The following is a 13,855-nucleotide window of genomic DNA, read 5'->3' as shown; positions in this document are numbered from 1 at the left end:
TTGGCAAGGGCGTATGTTGCTCTGAAAAAGCATATCTTTCATCCGCTGGCACGGAACGTGGCAAACACAAATCTTTGGCTCAGACTATTTTGTCCCCTTGGCTGAAGGAAGAAGCACAGAGGCAGGAAATCAGCAGAGGTGGGAGATTCGAAAGTATTACAATTCCCCCCCCCCCCCCCCCCCCCCCCCCCCCCCCACTGACTGACAGTGCTGTCGGACAATGAAACAAAGGATATGCTAGATATGAGGATTGGACCTTTTGGAACGTAATTGCTCCTGTGTTTCTATTCATAAACATTAGTGTACAAGAACTAATGAAGTCTAGAAGCACATAAACATGTGCATAACTTAGCATCCACACTTCACTTTTATAAAACCAAGGAAACAATATAGCTGATGTGTTGACAATAACTTGACTGGGGGAGGCAGTGGCTTAGTGGTATTGATACTGGACTAACAATTCAGAGATGCAGGGTAATGCACTGGGGTCCTGGGTTTGCATCCCCCACCATGGCAGATGATGAAATCTGAATTCTCTAAAAAGAAATCTGTAATTAAATGTCTAATGATGACCATGAAACCATTGCGGATTGTCGTAAAAACCCATCTGCTTCACTAATGTCCTTCAGAGAAAGAAATCCGCGGCCCATACTCGGTCTGGCCATGCGACTTCAGACCCACACAGCGATGCGGTTGACTCTTCACTGCACCCTCCCGCCCCCCCCCCCCCTGAAAAGGTCTAGCAAGTCACTCATTTCAAGGGCAATTAGAGACGGGCAACAAATGCTGGCCCAGCCAGCAAAGTCCACATCCCGAGAATGAATAATAAAATCTTGATACGTTCACTTAAGAAAATGTGGCTTCGACTTCTGGTTTTAGTTTGCTGCATGGATCTTATGCCATTCATTTAACAACACAACATTGAGCAATCTTTGGTTTACATCCTTGGCCATCTGTGATAAAGGAAGCACTGAATTAAACCTTCGCAAAATGTTACAAATATGAAAAATGGTGATCAAGTGTGAAAGTGAATACCCATTTAGGGCGTTTTTGCTTTCATCTAGCTTTAAGAGCTGTGGTGAAAGGAAGATTCTGGAACTGTAACGTGACGCCGAAAAGAATAAGTCTCCCCCCCCCGCCCGCCCCCCCTACCCCGCGCCAAAGTGGAGACAGATTCCATCAAACAGCAAACATTCCAAAACACACAAATAGTTCCCGATTATTAGCGCATTTCTCTGGTTTGCCAGGTGTTCTACGCACCAGTTCCCGAGGGAGGAAGGTTTCTTCTTGCCGGAGAACCAGCAGACTGACTGTGCCACCCATCTTGGTATTCCTCAGCAGCGTTACCACTTCCTCTTGTATTTTTCCGGTTAGATCAACACCATTTACCTGAAATCACACCAGTGAGTCAGCTTTAACATCCACATCTCCAACAATACTACAAAGACAAGATTTAGGGAGGCCACGGAATGGAGTGAGGTTACCAGTCTGATTGTTGAATCTGCTTCCAGTATTAGGTTTTAAAATTGATGATTTTATTCGAAAAGAAGCTATGCCTGGCATACAAGTTAAGGTTAAGATGATTCTCACTTCCGTTCCCCTGCTTCAACACCATTACATGGAGACCTTGCTGACCACAAATCACACAGCCATCAGCTGCAAACTTAAGATACCACCCTGCAGTATCTATGAACTACATTCTATATTGGCAGCATCTCAACCTCTCGTCAACTCTGAATCACAGTTCACTGCTGGTTACCTTGACTAGAAATCAGTAAAATATTGGTTTTGGGTTAAGCACCTGCAGCTGCAGCTCTATTACAGCTAATTTCCAAAACAGGAATGTTAGACAGAACCAAGTATTTCTTAACTTGCAACCTCTCATGAGATGAACAGAAATTCTACAGTTTCATACTGTTATATTCTTTTATGGAAAGAAAATCCTGTCACAGTCCTCAAAGGAATCACAAGTCTAGCATGTTTTTCACACAGTGGCTTGAAAACTGTTGATAATTAAAGTGAGCTGTGGCAGTTAAAGTACCCACTATTTTAAGTGCGAGTTTTCTTTTGCACCAGTCTCCACTTAGCATGAGTTTTAAAAAGATACTTTTCCATTCGATAACACGTCATGGGCAATCCCTCAAAACAGCAATTGCCAAAGTAAAAATCTGGGGCGGAATTCTCCGACCCCCCCCTGCCGGGTCGGAGAATCGCCGGGGGGGGGCAGCGTGAATCCCGCCCCCGCCAGCCGGCGAATTCTCGTGCACCGAAAATTCGGCGGGAACGGGAATTGCGTGGCGCCGGTCGGCGGGACACCCCCCCCCCCGGCGATTCTCCAGCCCGCGATGGGCCGAAGTCCCGCTGCTGTCATGCCAGTCCCGCCGGCGTGAATCAAACCACCAACCTTACCGGCGGGAATGGCGGCGCGGGCGGGCTCCGGGGTCCTGGGCGGGGCGATCTGGCCCCGGGGGGGTGCCCCCACGGTGGCCTGGCCCGCGATCGGAGCATGTTCAGTTGCCTCCGTAATGGCCGATGCGGATGTGACCCCCCCTGCGCATGCGCAGGGATGACATCAGCAGCTGCTGACACTCCCACACATGCACCGACGTCCACTGCCCGGCGAAGTCCTTTCGGCCCCGGCTGGCGTGGCGCCAAAGGCCTTTCCCGCCGGCACGCCAACCACTCCGGCGCGGGCCTAGCCCCTCAAGGTGAGGGCTTGGCCCCTAAAGGTGCGGAGAATGGGTGGCCCGACGCCGGAGTGGTTCACGCCACTCCATCCCGCCGGGACCCCCCGCCCCGCCGGTAGGGGAGAATCCCGGCCCTGATTCGGGAAACTCGGGTTTCTTTTCAGTTGCACCACTTCGAAATGATTTGATCCACTCTTTGATTTTCAGCTAGCTCCCTAAAAACTGACAGGGTAACTGAACATGCCATCAGCAATGCAGGCTGTGTGGGTTCTGCAGGAAAACTAAACTGGATCGGTAGCCCATAGCTCAACAAATTGAATTTCTATTCAAATTATATGGCAGAGCCCTGCCCTAAAATCGGAAAGCTTTCCTCTTTAAAAACAAAAAGTATAACAAAAAAAAACTCTTTATGGAGTTCAACAGGTCTTTCATGTTTAATTTATTCTCTTCACAATGATTTCTGAAGGCCTCCAATCTTCGGAACTACTCCAGGATAACGTTGAACTTCCACCAAGTGAAGGAAAATTCAAATTGCAAGTTGGATCGAAATCTCCTTCTACTACAAACTGGTTTTCTTGAGAAATTTGAGTTAATCCCTTCATAGGCAGGTGGCTGCTTTTGAAGTTTGCTTTGTGGCTCAATTTTTTACCTATGTATGCATGTCTGTCTGATTCCTGAATTCCACCAAGCTGAGGTGAGAGTTCGTAGTCCTGTAAGATTCATAAGAACTAGAAGCAAAGTAGGCCATCTGGCCCCTCGAGCCTGCTCCACCATTCAATGAGGTCATGGCTGATCTTTTGTGGACTCAGCTCCACTTTCCGGCCCGAACACCATAACCCTTAATCCCTTTATTCTTCAAAAAACTATCTATCTTTATCTTAAAAACATTTAATGAAGGAGCCTCTACTGCTTCATGGGGCAAGGAATTCCATAGATTCACAACCCTTTGGGTGAAGAAGTTCCTCCTAAACTCAGTCCTAAATCTACTTCCCCTTATTTTGAGGCTATGCCCCTCATTTTACAATGTTGTGATGCCATAATATAGATGAATATGAGTGTGAAGATATATTAAAAATTGAAAGACTGCAGATGAACATAGTCACCCTGCCCCATCTCACCAGATCTATTGGTTCCGACTTTCATCACAAAAGTTAGGGACTACTACTGGAAGGACAATTATCATGAGGAGACAATTTCTCAATGCAGGAGAAAGCTGAAACCATACTGCCACCTTTGGCAATCTGTAACCCTTTGTAGGGGCTGGAGTGGGGCAGCAGTTAAGAAAGCAGACTGGACAAGAAAGGGATTGACACATCGACTAAATGGCTAATGAGGCAAGGAGAGTTGTGGATTGCCTAACACTGGGCAATATTAATGCAGAGGAAGGAGCAGTGACAAGAAAACAAAAGAAAACCAGTAAGTGGAAGAAAAGAGTAGAGGACATGACAGAAAATAAAAACAGCAAGCAGGAATTTGGAAAACAAGGATAGAATATCTGACAGTACATTGCATTATACATTCAGGTAAGTTTAAAGAAAATCCTGTGGAGAGAAGAGCAAAATCATTAGGAGAATGCTTGAAAGCAGTTCAATTGTTCCTGTGCGTTTTATTCTTGGCACCTCATTCATGTTTATTTGATGGTTGTATGCTTTATAGGCAATGCAATATATAGAAATAGATTTAGATTAAATAGATTTAGCGCAGAAAAACAAGGGAAAGTGGTGATTTACATGGATAAAATATTCAAAATGCAAGAGTTATATATCATTCTATATACACTTCTGATGAGCAGCTGATGATTTACTTTGTATGCGCAACACAGTTTACAGTGCTATTCAGTAACAAGTAGTGGTTTGAGGTCAGTAAACACTTGGCGAAATATTCAGTGCAAAGGGGCACATAATCGTGTGGGCACAATTGTGTTGTGGTTATGTTAGGGGAATAGTAATCTAGAGGCCATCACTATTTGACACAACTGAATTCAGTTTAAAAAAATCTGGAAATACAAGCCACTGTCAGAAAAAAACTGCTTCATTGTAGATTTAGGGATGGGCGTCTGTGGTCAGACCTTCCCTGGTCAGGCCTATATATGACTGAATCCCAAACAAGGAAGGCTGACCTTTAAATGTCTTCTAAATTGGCAAAATACTCTCAGTTAAATCAAACTGTGATTGCAGTCAAGTAGATTCAATCATCACATTCTCAGAACAAGGCAGTGCTGAGGTTTTTTGGCTAAGGTTGGTTTCATGACCGGTGCAGGCTTGGAGGGCCGAAGGGCCTGTTCCTGTGCTGTATTGTTCTTTGCTCTTTGATAACCAATGTTAGACTTGCCAGTAATACCCACATCAAGAGAATGAACAGGAAATAACATTCCCAGCACTATATATTGTTCTCTGGTCAGAAAAGCAGACTAGCAACAAAAGTGCAGATTTAATTTTAAACATAAGCTGGAAACTAACAGCCAAGTTGGTTCTTTCTATTGGTAAGCAGCTTAAAAAGGAAAGCTTTTTTAAAAAATCTGCTGTCATCGGGTCTTTTTTACTCTGTAGCCCGTACTGCTGTGAGGTTAGATTTTGTTTCAAAGCTAAAGCCCTCTTACAAGCAATGCAAATTAAGTTTAATTACAACAGAATGTAAAGGACAAACATCTCTTTTTTTTTAAAAAAGGAACATCTGCCAGTACACACCTGCATTAAAATGACAAGTTACAATCATATAATACACGAGCCAGCACTGCTAAATGCAAAGTTGGTGAAAGACAATGTGGCAGGTGTCCCAGAGCAAGCACACTTGAATTCCACAATCCACTGTGGACATGCTATTCCAGTACATTAGCTCCACCTATAGAATGACAAGTAAACTAGTCACCTCTAGAAGTCGGTCTCCTGCCTTTAGCCTGTCATCTTGGATAGCTGCACCTTTTGGGAGGATGTTTTTAACATAGATCGGCGCTGAGCCACCAACAGGGACATCGCGTGATGTGATGCTGAACCCGAGGCCTTCGGGACCTGAACGCAGAGAGATGGAAATGTTAATTTCACGCTTTAGATGAAAGATAAGCAAATGACCAGATGTAATAAAGTAAAATTAGGAACACTGGATGGTGGAACAAAACCTTTCTCACTTAAAAATAAGTACTGTAATTTCTTGGACTGTGCGAAAGCCACGCATTTTTGCAGCACAATCTCTTTTGCACGTTGAATGACAGGAAAGCGCACAGTGTATTGTTGGCCTTAAAGCAGAATTCAAAATGAAAATTTCAGAACAAATGCAAAAAAGAATCAAGAAGCAGTTGGAGGCTTTACTATTGTCTGCGTTTGCTAAATGTCAAACGGTTGACTTTTATTCTCAGGCTTCATAACATTACCACGACATCCTGCTTACATTATAACATTATAACAGGTTGCCAACAATCTTTTACACTCTGAACAAATGTCAACAAAGCTGCAAAATATCAATAATCAATCATTATAATGCAGTTGGGTCAGACAGTGGCACAATTTCTTTGCACATCTATGACCATAGGTTCAAGTCCTGACAAAGGTTGAAATGCCAATCATTTGCTTTCAGTGTAATCACTTTATCCAACAGTCAGATGGGTCATGAAAGAAACCTGAGCAAACATGATTGGCGGCCCTTGTTACCACAGCCACCATTGGCCAGATGCAACTTTGTGCAGTATACCGCTAGTTTCAAATGAAATTCAAAATTAGTTTTTTTTTAAAAACGTGGATGAGATGAGGGAAAGGAGGCTAACACTTTCTTTGTGAAAAAAAGAACATCAGTTAAAACAACCTTGGACATTGCAGGACACCACCATAGTTACAAGGAATAAGGCTGATGATGAAGTCGTGATTACATTTTTAAAATCTGTAGATTAAATAGTTGTTTGGTAGTACAAGATTAAAGTATTGCTGTAAAAGGACATTGTGCTGAAGCTTTTTGTCTCGCACTCATCAGGACAGATTTTCCAAAATACCAATTCTAAAGACAACAACAATTTCTACTATATAAGAGTGCTGATTGGTTGGCAAGTGGACTCTCACTGGTAGAAGCACTGTCATTGAGAATGTACCAAGGAACAGTTAACTGCCAAGCATTTATTTAAATTCAAACCAGGAAGGTTGACTCTCGATTGGTCCAGTTATTGCCATGGGGAATGAACCAGGGAACGGTTGTCAGCCAAGCCTTTGTTTAGTTAAAAAATGTGCAATGCATGCACTTGCTCTCTCTGTTTCTAAAGGACTGAGCCCTGTGTGTTAATATATGTAGCTGCTAGCACACCTAAGTGAACCACACAGAGTCCAACTGATTATCTTAAATTGGATGTCAGCACTATCTTAGCACGATCAGGATTGGTTTGCAAGTGCTGTCCAATCATGGAATCTAATGTTGGACAGACAGTTTTGAGTTTTGCAAACACGGGCTGGTTGGGTATGGTCAGTGCTTTGCCCTTGTGAACAGCTGACAGGTTGTGTGGTGTGATCTGATCCACCAGTTACTAGGACCTATGACCTATATACCTGAAAATAAACTGGCACTGAAATTCATGTACCACATTTCACATTTGTGTCATAGGCAGAACATCTCATTAGCTTGACAGCATCCTGGTGGAGGAGAATACTACTAGTGTTGCTGCTGCATAACAGCAGCTTGAAACGGTTAGCTTCATCTGTTGCTCAAACTTGAGACATCTTACCACAGCAGGGTAATCGGAGATACAAAGAACAAAGAAAAGTACAGCACAGGAACAGGCCCTTCGGCCCTCCAAGCCTGTGCCGACCATGCTGTCCGTCTCATCTAAAACCTTCTACACTTTCGTGGTCCCTTTCCCTCTATTCCCATCCTATTCATGTATTTGTCATGACTGGGTACTTTTCAGGGCTGAAAGTGGTGGCCTTAGGCCTATTCATGAGTTTGCCGATATACAGCGAGCAATGATTTCATCAAGGCAGCCTATATCCTGCAGGATAGCTTTGATATGCCCTATTTCAGCGTCATTCTTGCAAGGTGAGTAAATGGATCTGGCCCTAATTATGAGGTTGCCAATATGATTTTATATTGCATGGAACTGTAGGAGTCCCAATGTGTATATTGACCAGAAGAGAGTTTTCAGAATATCCATTGACATATTTCTCAACGATATGTTGAGGAAAGGGAGTTCAGTTGGCCAATCCATTTCAACGGTGAATTTGAGTGCAGGATGGAACTATTAAGGTGCATCCAACTTTAGAGGGCATTCCACAATTGGACTGCACTTGCTAAACAATCCCAATTGCGCTAGGAATTATACTGATAACCAATTTAGGATTACCGATTGGACTTGCAGCGTGACCCACTTGCACATGCAAGAAGCTGCATAATTCACACACAGGGCCCTCTCCTTTGCAAACAGAAAGGGCATCCACTCGTTGTGCCTTTCTAAACTTAACAAAAGCTTTGGGGGGGGGGGGGGAGAGAAGACAGCCATTCCCTGGTTTATACCCATGGCAATGCCTTGACCAGATGACTCACTTTTTGCTGAACTATCCTAAGCAGCTCTCCCCAGCAGATTCAGTTGTGAGATCCTGTCCAGTAGGTACACTGCCTATTTGAGTCGCTGGTCGTCTCTTACTTTTTTAGAAAATGAGTCATCGTCACAGTCCTCTTGTCAACAGCTGGAAAATGAAAGCAGCTCTTGTTCCATGATTTGGTGCCAAAAGCACGTTACATGGAGGATGCTTCAAGTGTACGTTCAGGGCGCGTGACCTGCTCTCTGCTGCCACTTCTGGCGAGAAGACTGCACACAGCCTCATTTCCTTTCATACCCGGCCACAACCCACCTGCGGGTCACAATCCACACTGTGAAAACCCTGAAATACAATTCGCTTCTCATGCAGTATAAATTAGTGTTTCTGTTAGAATTCATATGCTTGTGAATCGGACCTGATGAGTGCAAAAGGAAAAGCTTTGACAGAATCTCTTTTTCACCAGAACCTGCTGATTGTATGAATGTTGAGACAGACAAGCAGTTAAATCTGAGGGAAACGGTGAAGGTTAAATAAGATTTGAAAACGATTGATTTTGACCATTAGACAGGTGGTGGACAGGGGAAGGGGGAAGAGGGATAGTGAGAAAAGGTCTTGCAAGCATTTTGTGGCAGTAGAAGTGGGAGGAGTACAAATAATATCAAATAGGCCTCAACCAGAAAGGGATTACAGTCAAAATTTTCCAGCACTATCATCCTGTTTTACAATATGTTACGCAGCTTACATTATAAATACAAATTTGAAAGCAACAAATGCTCTGCACACCTCAAAAGATCTGCCAGTTAAAAAGTTCACAGACTGACCTTTCTGTAAGACAAATGAACGTCAATTACCTTGCATCATGGCAGGTAAACATCTCATGTTGACTGAAATGGATCAGTGACCTTATTCAATAATTAGAATAAATACACACATTTCTGGAAAGATGATTGCTTGCATGAAATACCAATGAGAAACTCAAATGCCTAGAGTGAGTTGGTGAGCTAACTAAAATTAGGAACAGGACTCAACGTGCATTAATCTACAAGAAAATACAGTCACTATCACAGCCTGTTCATAGTAGATATGTGGGACATTTGCATGCATCCAAACACAAATTAATCTCCATTCAAGTAACATACTATTCAGTATATAGTCAGCTGGTGCTATTTCAACCAGTTATTCTGTTAATACTGTAACTTATTTTCAGTTAAAAAATATGGCTCTGGATTTCAATTGTGACCCTGCAGATGGGGGAAATTCCTTTCGCCATTTGGTAGCTGCAGAACTTCGAGATGAAATTAATGTACGCGGCAATAGTAAAAGGGAAAGTCGCCAGAGTCCCAGATGACCATAGGCTGCTTTCCCCTTTGATGGGAAGAGCTGATTGGTGGTGATGTAACCTGAGGATCACCGCGCCTCAGGCGAGGGGCAAGGTGGAGAAGGCAGGACCTTCATGAATAACCTCTGCCAGTACGGGAATTGAACCCGCTCTGCTAGCCTCACTCTGAATCACGAACAAGCTCTCCAGTCAACTGAGCTAAACCAGCCCCGCAGGTAGCAGCAACCCACCTTCTAGTAGTTTGGTACAGATTCTCCATGACACTTCATGCAACTAGCAAGATGCCAACATAGAACAAAGAACAAAGAAATGTACAGCACAGGAACAGGCCCTTCGGCCCTCCAAGCCCGTGCCGACCATACTGCCCGACTAAACTACAATCTTCTACACTTCCTGGGTCCGTATCCTTCTATTCCCATCCTATTCATATATTTGTCAAGATGCCCCTTAAATGTCCCTATCGTCCCTGCTTCCACTACCTCCTCCGGTAGCGAGTTCCAGGTACCCATTACCCTCTGCGTAAATAAACTTGCCTCGTACATCTACTCTAAACCTTGCCCCTCTCACCTTAAACCTATGCCCCCTAGTAATTGACCACTCTACCCTGGGGAAAAGCCTCTGACTATCCACTCTGTCTATGCCCCTCATAATTTTGTAGACCTCTATCAGATCTCCCCTCAACCTCCTTCGTTCCAGTGAGAACAAACCGAGTTTATTCAACCGCTCTTCATAGCTTATGCCCTCCATACCAGGCAACATTCTGGTAAATCTCTGCTGCACCCTCTCTAAAGCCTCCACATCCTTCTGGTAGTGTGGCGACCAGAATTGAACACTATACTCCAAGTGTGGCCTAACTAAGGTTCTATACAGCTGCAACATGACTTGCCAATTCTTATACTCAATGCCCCGGCCAATGAAGGCCAGCATGCCGTATGCCTTCTTGACTACCTTCTCCACCTGTGTTGCCCCTTTCAATGACCTGTGGACCTGTACTCCTAGATCTCTTTGACATTCAATACTCTTGAGGGTTCTACCATTCACTGTATATTCCCTACCTGCATTAGACCTTCCAAAATGCATTACCTCACATTTGTCCGGATTAAACTCCATCTGCCATCTCTCCGCCCAAGTCTCCAGACAATCTAAATCCTGCTGTATCCTCAGACAGTCCTCATCGCTATCCGCAATTCCTCCAACCTTTGTGTCGTCTGCAAACTTACTAATCAGACCAGTTACATTTTCCTCCAAATCATTTATATATACTACAAAGAGCAAAGGTCCCAGCACTGATCCCTGTGGAACACCACTGGTCACAGCCCTCCAATTAGAAAAGCATCCCTCCATTGCTACCCTCTGCCTTCTATGGCCTCGCCAGTTCTGTATCCACCTTGCCAGTTCACCCCTGATCCCGTGTGACTTCACCTTTTGTACTAGTCTACCATGAGGGACCTTGTCAAAGGCCTTACTGAAGTCCATATAGACAACATCTACTGCCCTACCTGCATCAATCATCTTAGTGACCTCCTCGAAAAACTCTATCAAGTTAGTGAGACACGACCTCCCCTTCACAAAACCGTGCTGCCTCTCACTAATACGTCCATTTGCTTCCAAATGGGAGTAGATCCTGTCTCTAAGAATTCTCTCCAGTAATTTCCCTACCACTGACGTAAGGCTCACCGGCCTGTAGTTCCCGGGATTATCCTTGCTACCCTTCTTAAACAGAGGAACAACATTGGCTATTCTCCAGTCCTCCGGGACATCCCCTGAAGACAGCGAGGATCCAAAGATTTCTGTCAAGGCCTCAGCAATTTCCTCTCCAGCCTCCTTCAGTATTCTGGGGTAGATCCCATCAGGCCCTGGGGACTTATCTACCTTAATATTTTTTAAGACACCCAACACCTCGTCTTTTTGGATCACAATGTGACCCAGGCTATCTACACCCCCTTCTCCAGACTCGACATCTACCAATTCCTTCTCTTTGGTGAATACTGATGCAAAGTATTCATTTAGTACCTCGCCCATTTCCTCTGGCTCCACACATAGATTCCCTTGCCTATCCTTCAGTGGGCCAACCCTTTCCCTGGCTACCCTCTTGCTTTTTATGTACGTGTAAAAAGCCTTGGGATTTTCCTTAACCCTATTTGCCAATGACTTTTCGTGACCCCTTCTAGCCCTCCTGACTCCTTGCTTAAGTTCCTTCCTACTTTCCTTATATGTCACACAGGCTTCGTCTGTTCCCAGCCTTTTAGCCCTGACAAATGCCTCCTTTTTCTTTTTGACGAGGCCTACAATATCACTCATCATCCAAGGTTCCCGAAAATTGCCGTATTTATCTTTCTTCCTCACAGGAACATGCCGGTCCTGTATTCCTTTCAACTGACACTTGAAAGCCTCCCACATGTCAGATGTTGATTTGCCCTCAAACATCCGCCCCCAATCTATGTTCTTCATTTCCTGCCTAATATTGTTATAATTAGCCTTCCCCCAATTTAGCACATTCATCCTCGGACCACTCTTATCCTTGTCCACCAGTACTTTAAAACTTACTGAATTGTGGTCACTGTTACCGAAATGCTCCCCTACTGAAACATCTACCACCTGGCCGGGCTCATTCCCCAATACCAGGTCCAGTACCGCCTCTTCCCTAGTTGGACTGTTTACATATTGTTTTAAGAAGCCCTCCTGGATGCTCCTTACAAACTCCGCCCCGTCTAAGCCCCTGGCACGAAGTGAGTCCCAGTCAATATTGGGGAAGTTGAAGTCTCCCATCACCACAATCCTGTTGTTTTTACTCTTTTCCAAAATCTGTCTACCTATCTGCTCCTCTATCTCCCGCTGGCTGTTGGGAGGCCTGTAGTATACCCCCAACATTGTGACTGCACCCTTCTTATTCCTGATCTCTACCCATATAGCCTCACTGCCCTCTGAGGTGTCCTCTCGCAGTATAGCTGTGATATTCTCCCGAACAAGTAGCGCAACTCCACCTCCCCTTTTACATCCCCCTCTATCCCGCCTGAAACACCTAAATCCTGGAACGTTTAGCTGCCAATCCTGCCCTTCCCTCAACCAGGTCTCTGTAATGGCAACAACATCATAGTTCCAAGTAGTAATCCAAGCTCTAAGTTCATCTGCCTTACCCGTAATGCTCCTTGCATTAAAACATATGCACTTCAGGCCACCAGACCCGCTGTGTTCAGCAACTTCTCCCCGTCTGCTCTGCCTCAGAGCCACACTGTCCCTATTCCCTAGTTCTCCCTCAATGCTCTCACCTTCTGACCTATTGCTCCCGTGCCCACCCCCCTGCCATACTAGTTTAAACCCTCCCGGGAATGAAGATTGTACACGTTTCGTGGATGATGCTGTGTTGAGGGCAGGGGGAAAGAGACATTGTTGGAACAGAGCAGTACGGGGCAAAGGGGGAGGTGCAGACTTCCACAAGCACTTGCATCGCAGTTTCACGTAACAACTCGCAATTCTATGCCACCTAATATGGGGAAACATTCAAAGGTGATATCTTTTTTTTCTTTCAAGGGATGGGAGCATCACTGGTTGGGACAGCATTTGTGGTGCACCCCAAAATGCCCTGGAGAATGTGGTGGTCAGCCACCACCTTGAGCCACAGCAATCCATCTGGCACAGATACATCCACAGTAGTGCTGGGAAGAGAGTTGCAGAATTTTGATTCAGCAGCTATAAAAGAACAAAAGTATAGTTCCAAGCCAGGGTGGTGTGTGGCTTGGAGAGGAACTTGAAGGTGGTGGTGTTCTTGTTCTCTTGTGCCTACTGCCCTAGGTGGTCGTGGTCAAGGGTTTGAAATGTGCCTTGGTGGGTTGCTGCAGTCAGTCTTACATATGGTACACAATGCTGCCACTGTAGGTCAGCGGTGGAGGGAATTAATGTTTAAGGTGGCGGCTGGGGTTCCGATCAAGTGGGCTGCTTCATCTTAGTTGGTGCTGAGCATTTTGACTTGGAGTTGCACTAACCCAGGCAAGTGAAAGATATTCCATCACATTCTTGGCTTATGCCTTGTAGATGATGGACAGGACGTAGTGAGTCACAAGCTGAGTTTTTTTGCCTCAGAATCCGTAGCCTGTGACCTGCTCTTGCAGCCACGGTACTTATATGGCTCATCCAGTTAAGTTTTTGGTTAATAGCAACTCCCTTAATGTTGATGGCTGCAGATTCAGTAACGGCAGTGCCACTGATTAAACATAAATTTCAGGAAAGATGATTGCTGACATGAAACACCAATGAGAAACTCAAACACAAAGAGTGGGTTCACAAAAATTAGAAACAGAGCTCAACAGAGGAAATTCCAG

The 13,855-nt window shown here is 44.7% G+C and overlaps 1 protein-coding gene across 6 annotated transcripts in view; it reads right to left on the bottom strand.

The window, feature by feature from the left end:
- Positions 1 to 13,855, bottom strand: part of pard3aa (par-3 family cell polarity regulator alpha, a) — a 1,126,646-nt gene that overhangs the window by 451,747 nt on the left and 661,044 nt on the right. For all 6 annotated transcript variants that reach the window (XM_072508331.1, XM_072508330.1, XM_072508326.1 and 3 more), the window contains exons 10-11: positions 5,556 to 5,695; positions 1,261 to 1,389 (exon numbers count right to left, since the gene is read on the bottom strand). In XM_072508331.1, coding sequence (XP_072364432.1) covers positions 1,261 to 1,389; positions 5,556 to 5,695 — 269 coding nt within the window. The remainder of the gene's footprint in view (positions 1 to 1,260; positions 1,390 to 5,555; positions 5,696 to 13,855) is intronic.

Source organism: Scyliorhinus torazame, chromosome 6 (assembly GCF_047496885.1).
Source record: "Scyliorhinus torazame isolate Kashiwa2021f chromosome 6, sScyTor2.1, whole genome shotgun sequence".
Classification (NCBI taxonomy): Eukaryota; Metazoa; Chordata; class Chondrichthyes; order Carcharhiniformes; family Scyliorhinidae; genus Scyliorhinus; species Scyliorhinus torazame.
The sequence above is the reverse complement of the archived record's forward strand: the minus strand, read 5'-3'. Positions and strand labels throughout refer to the sequence as shown.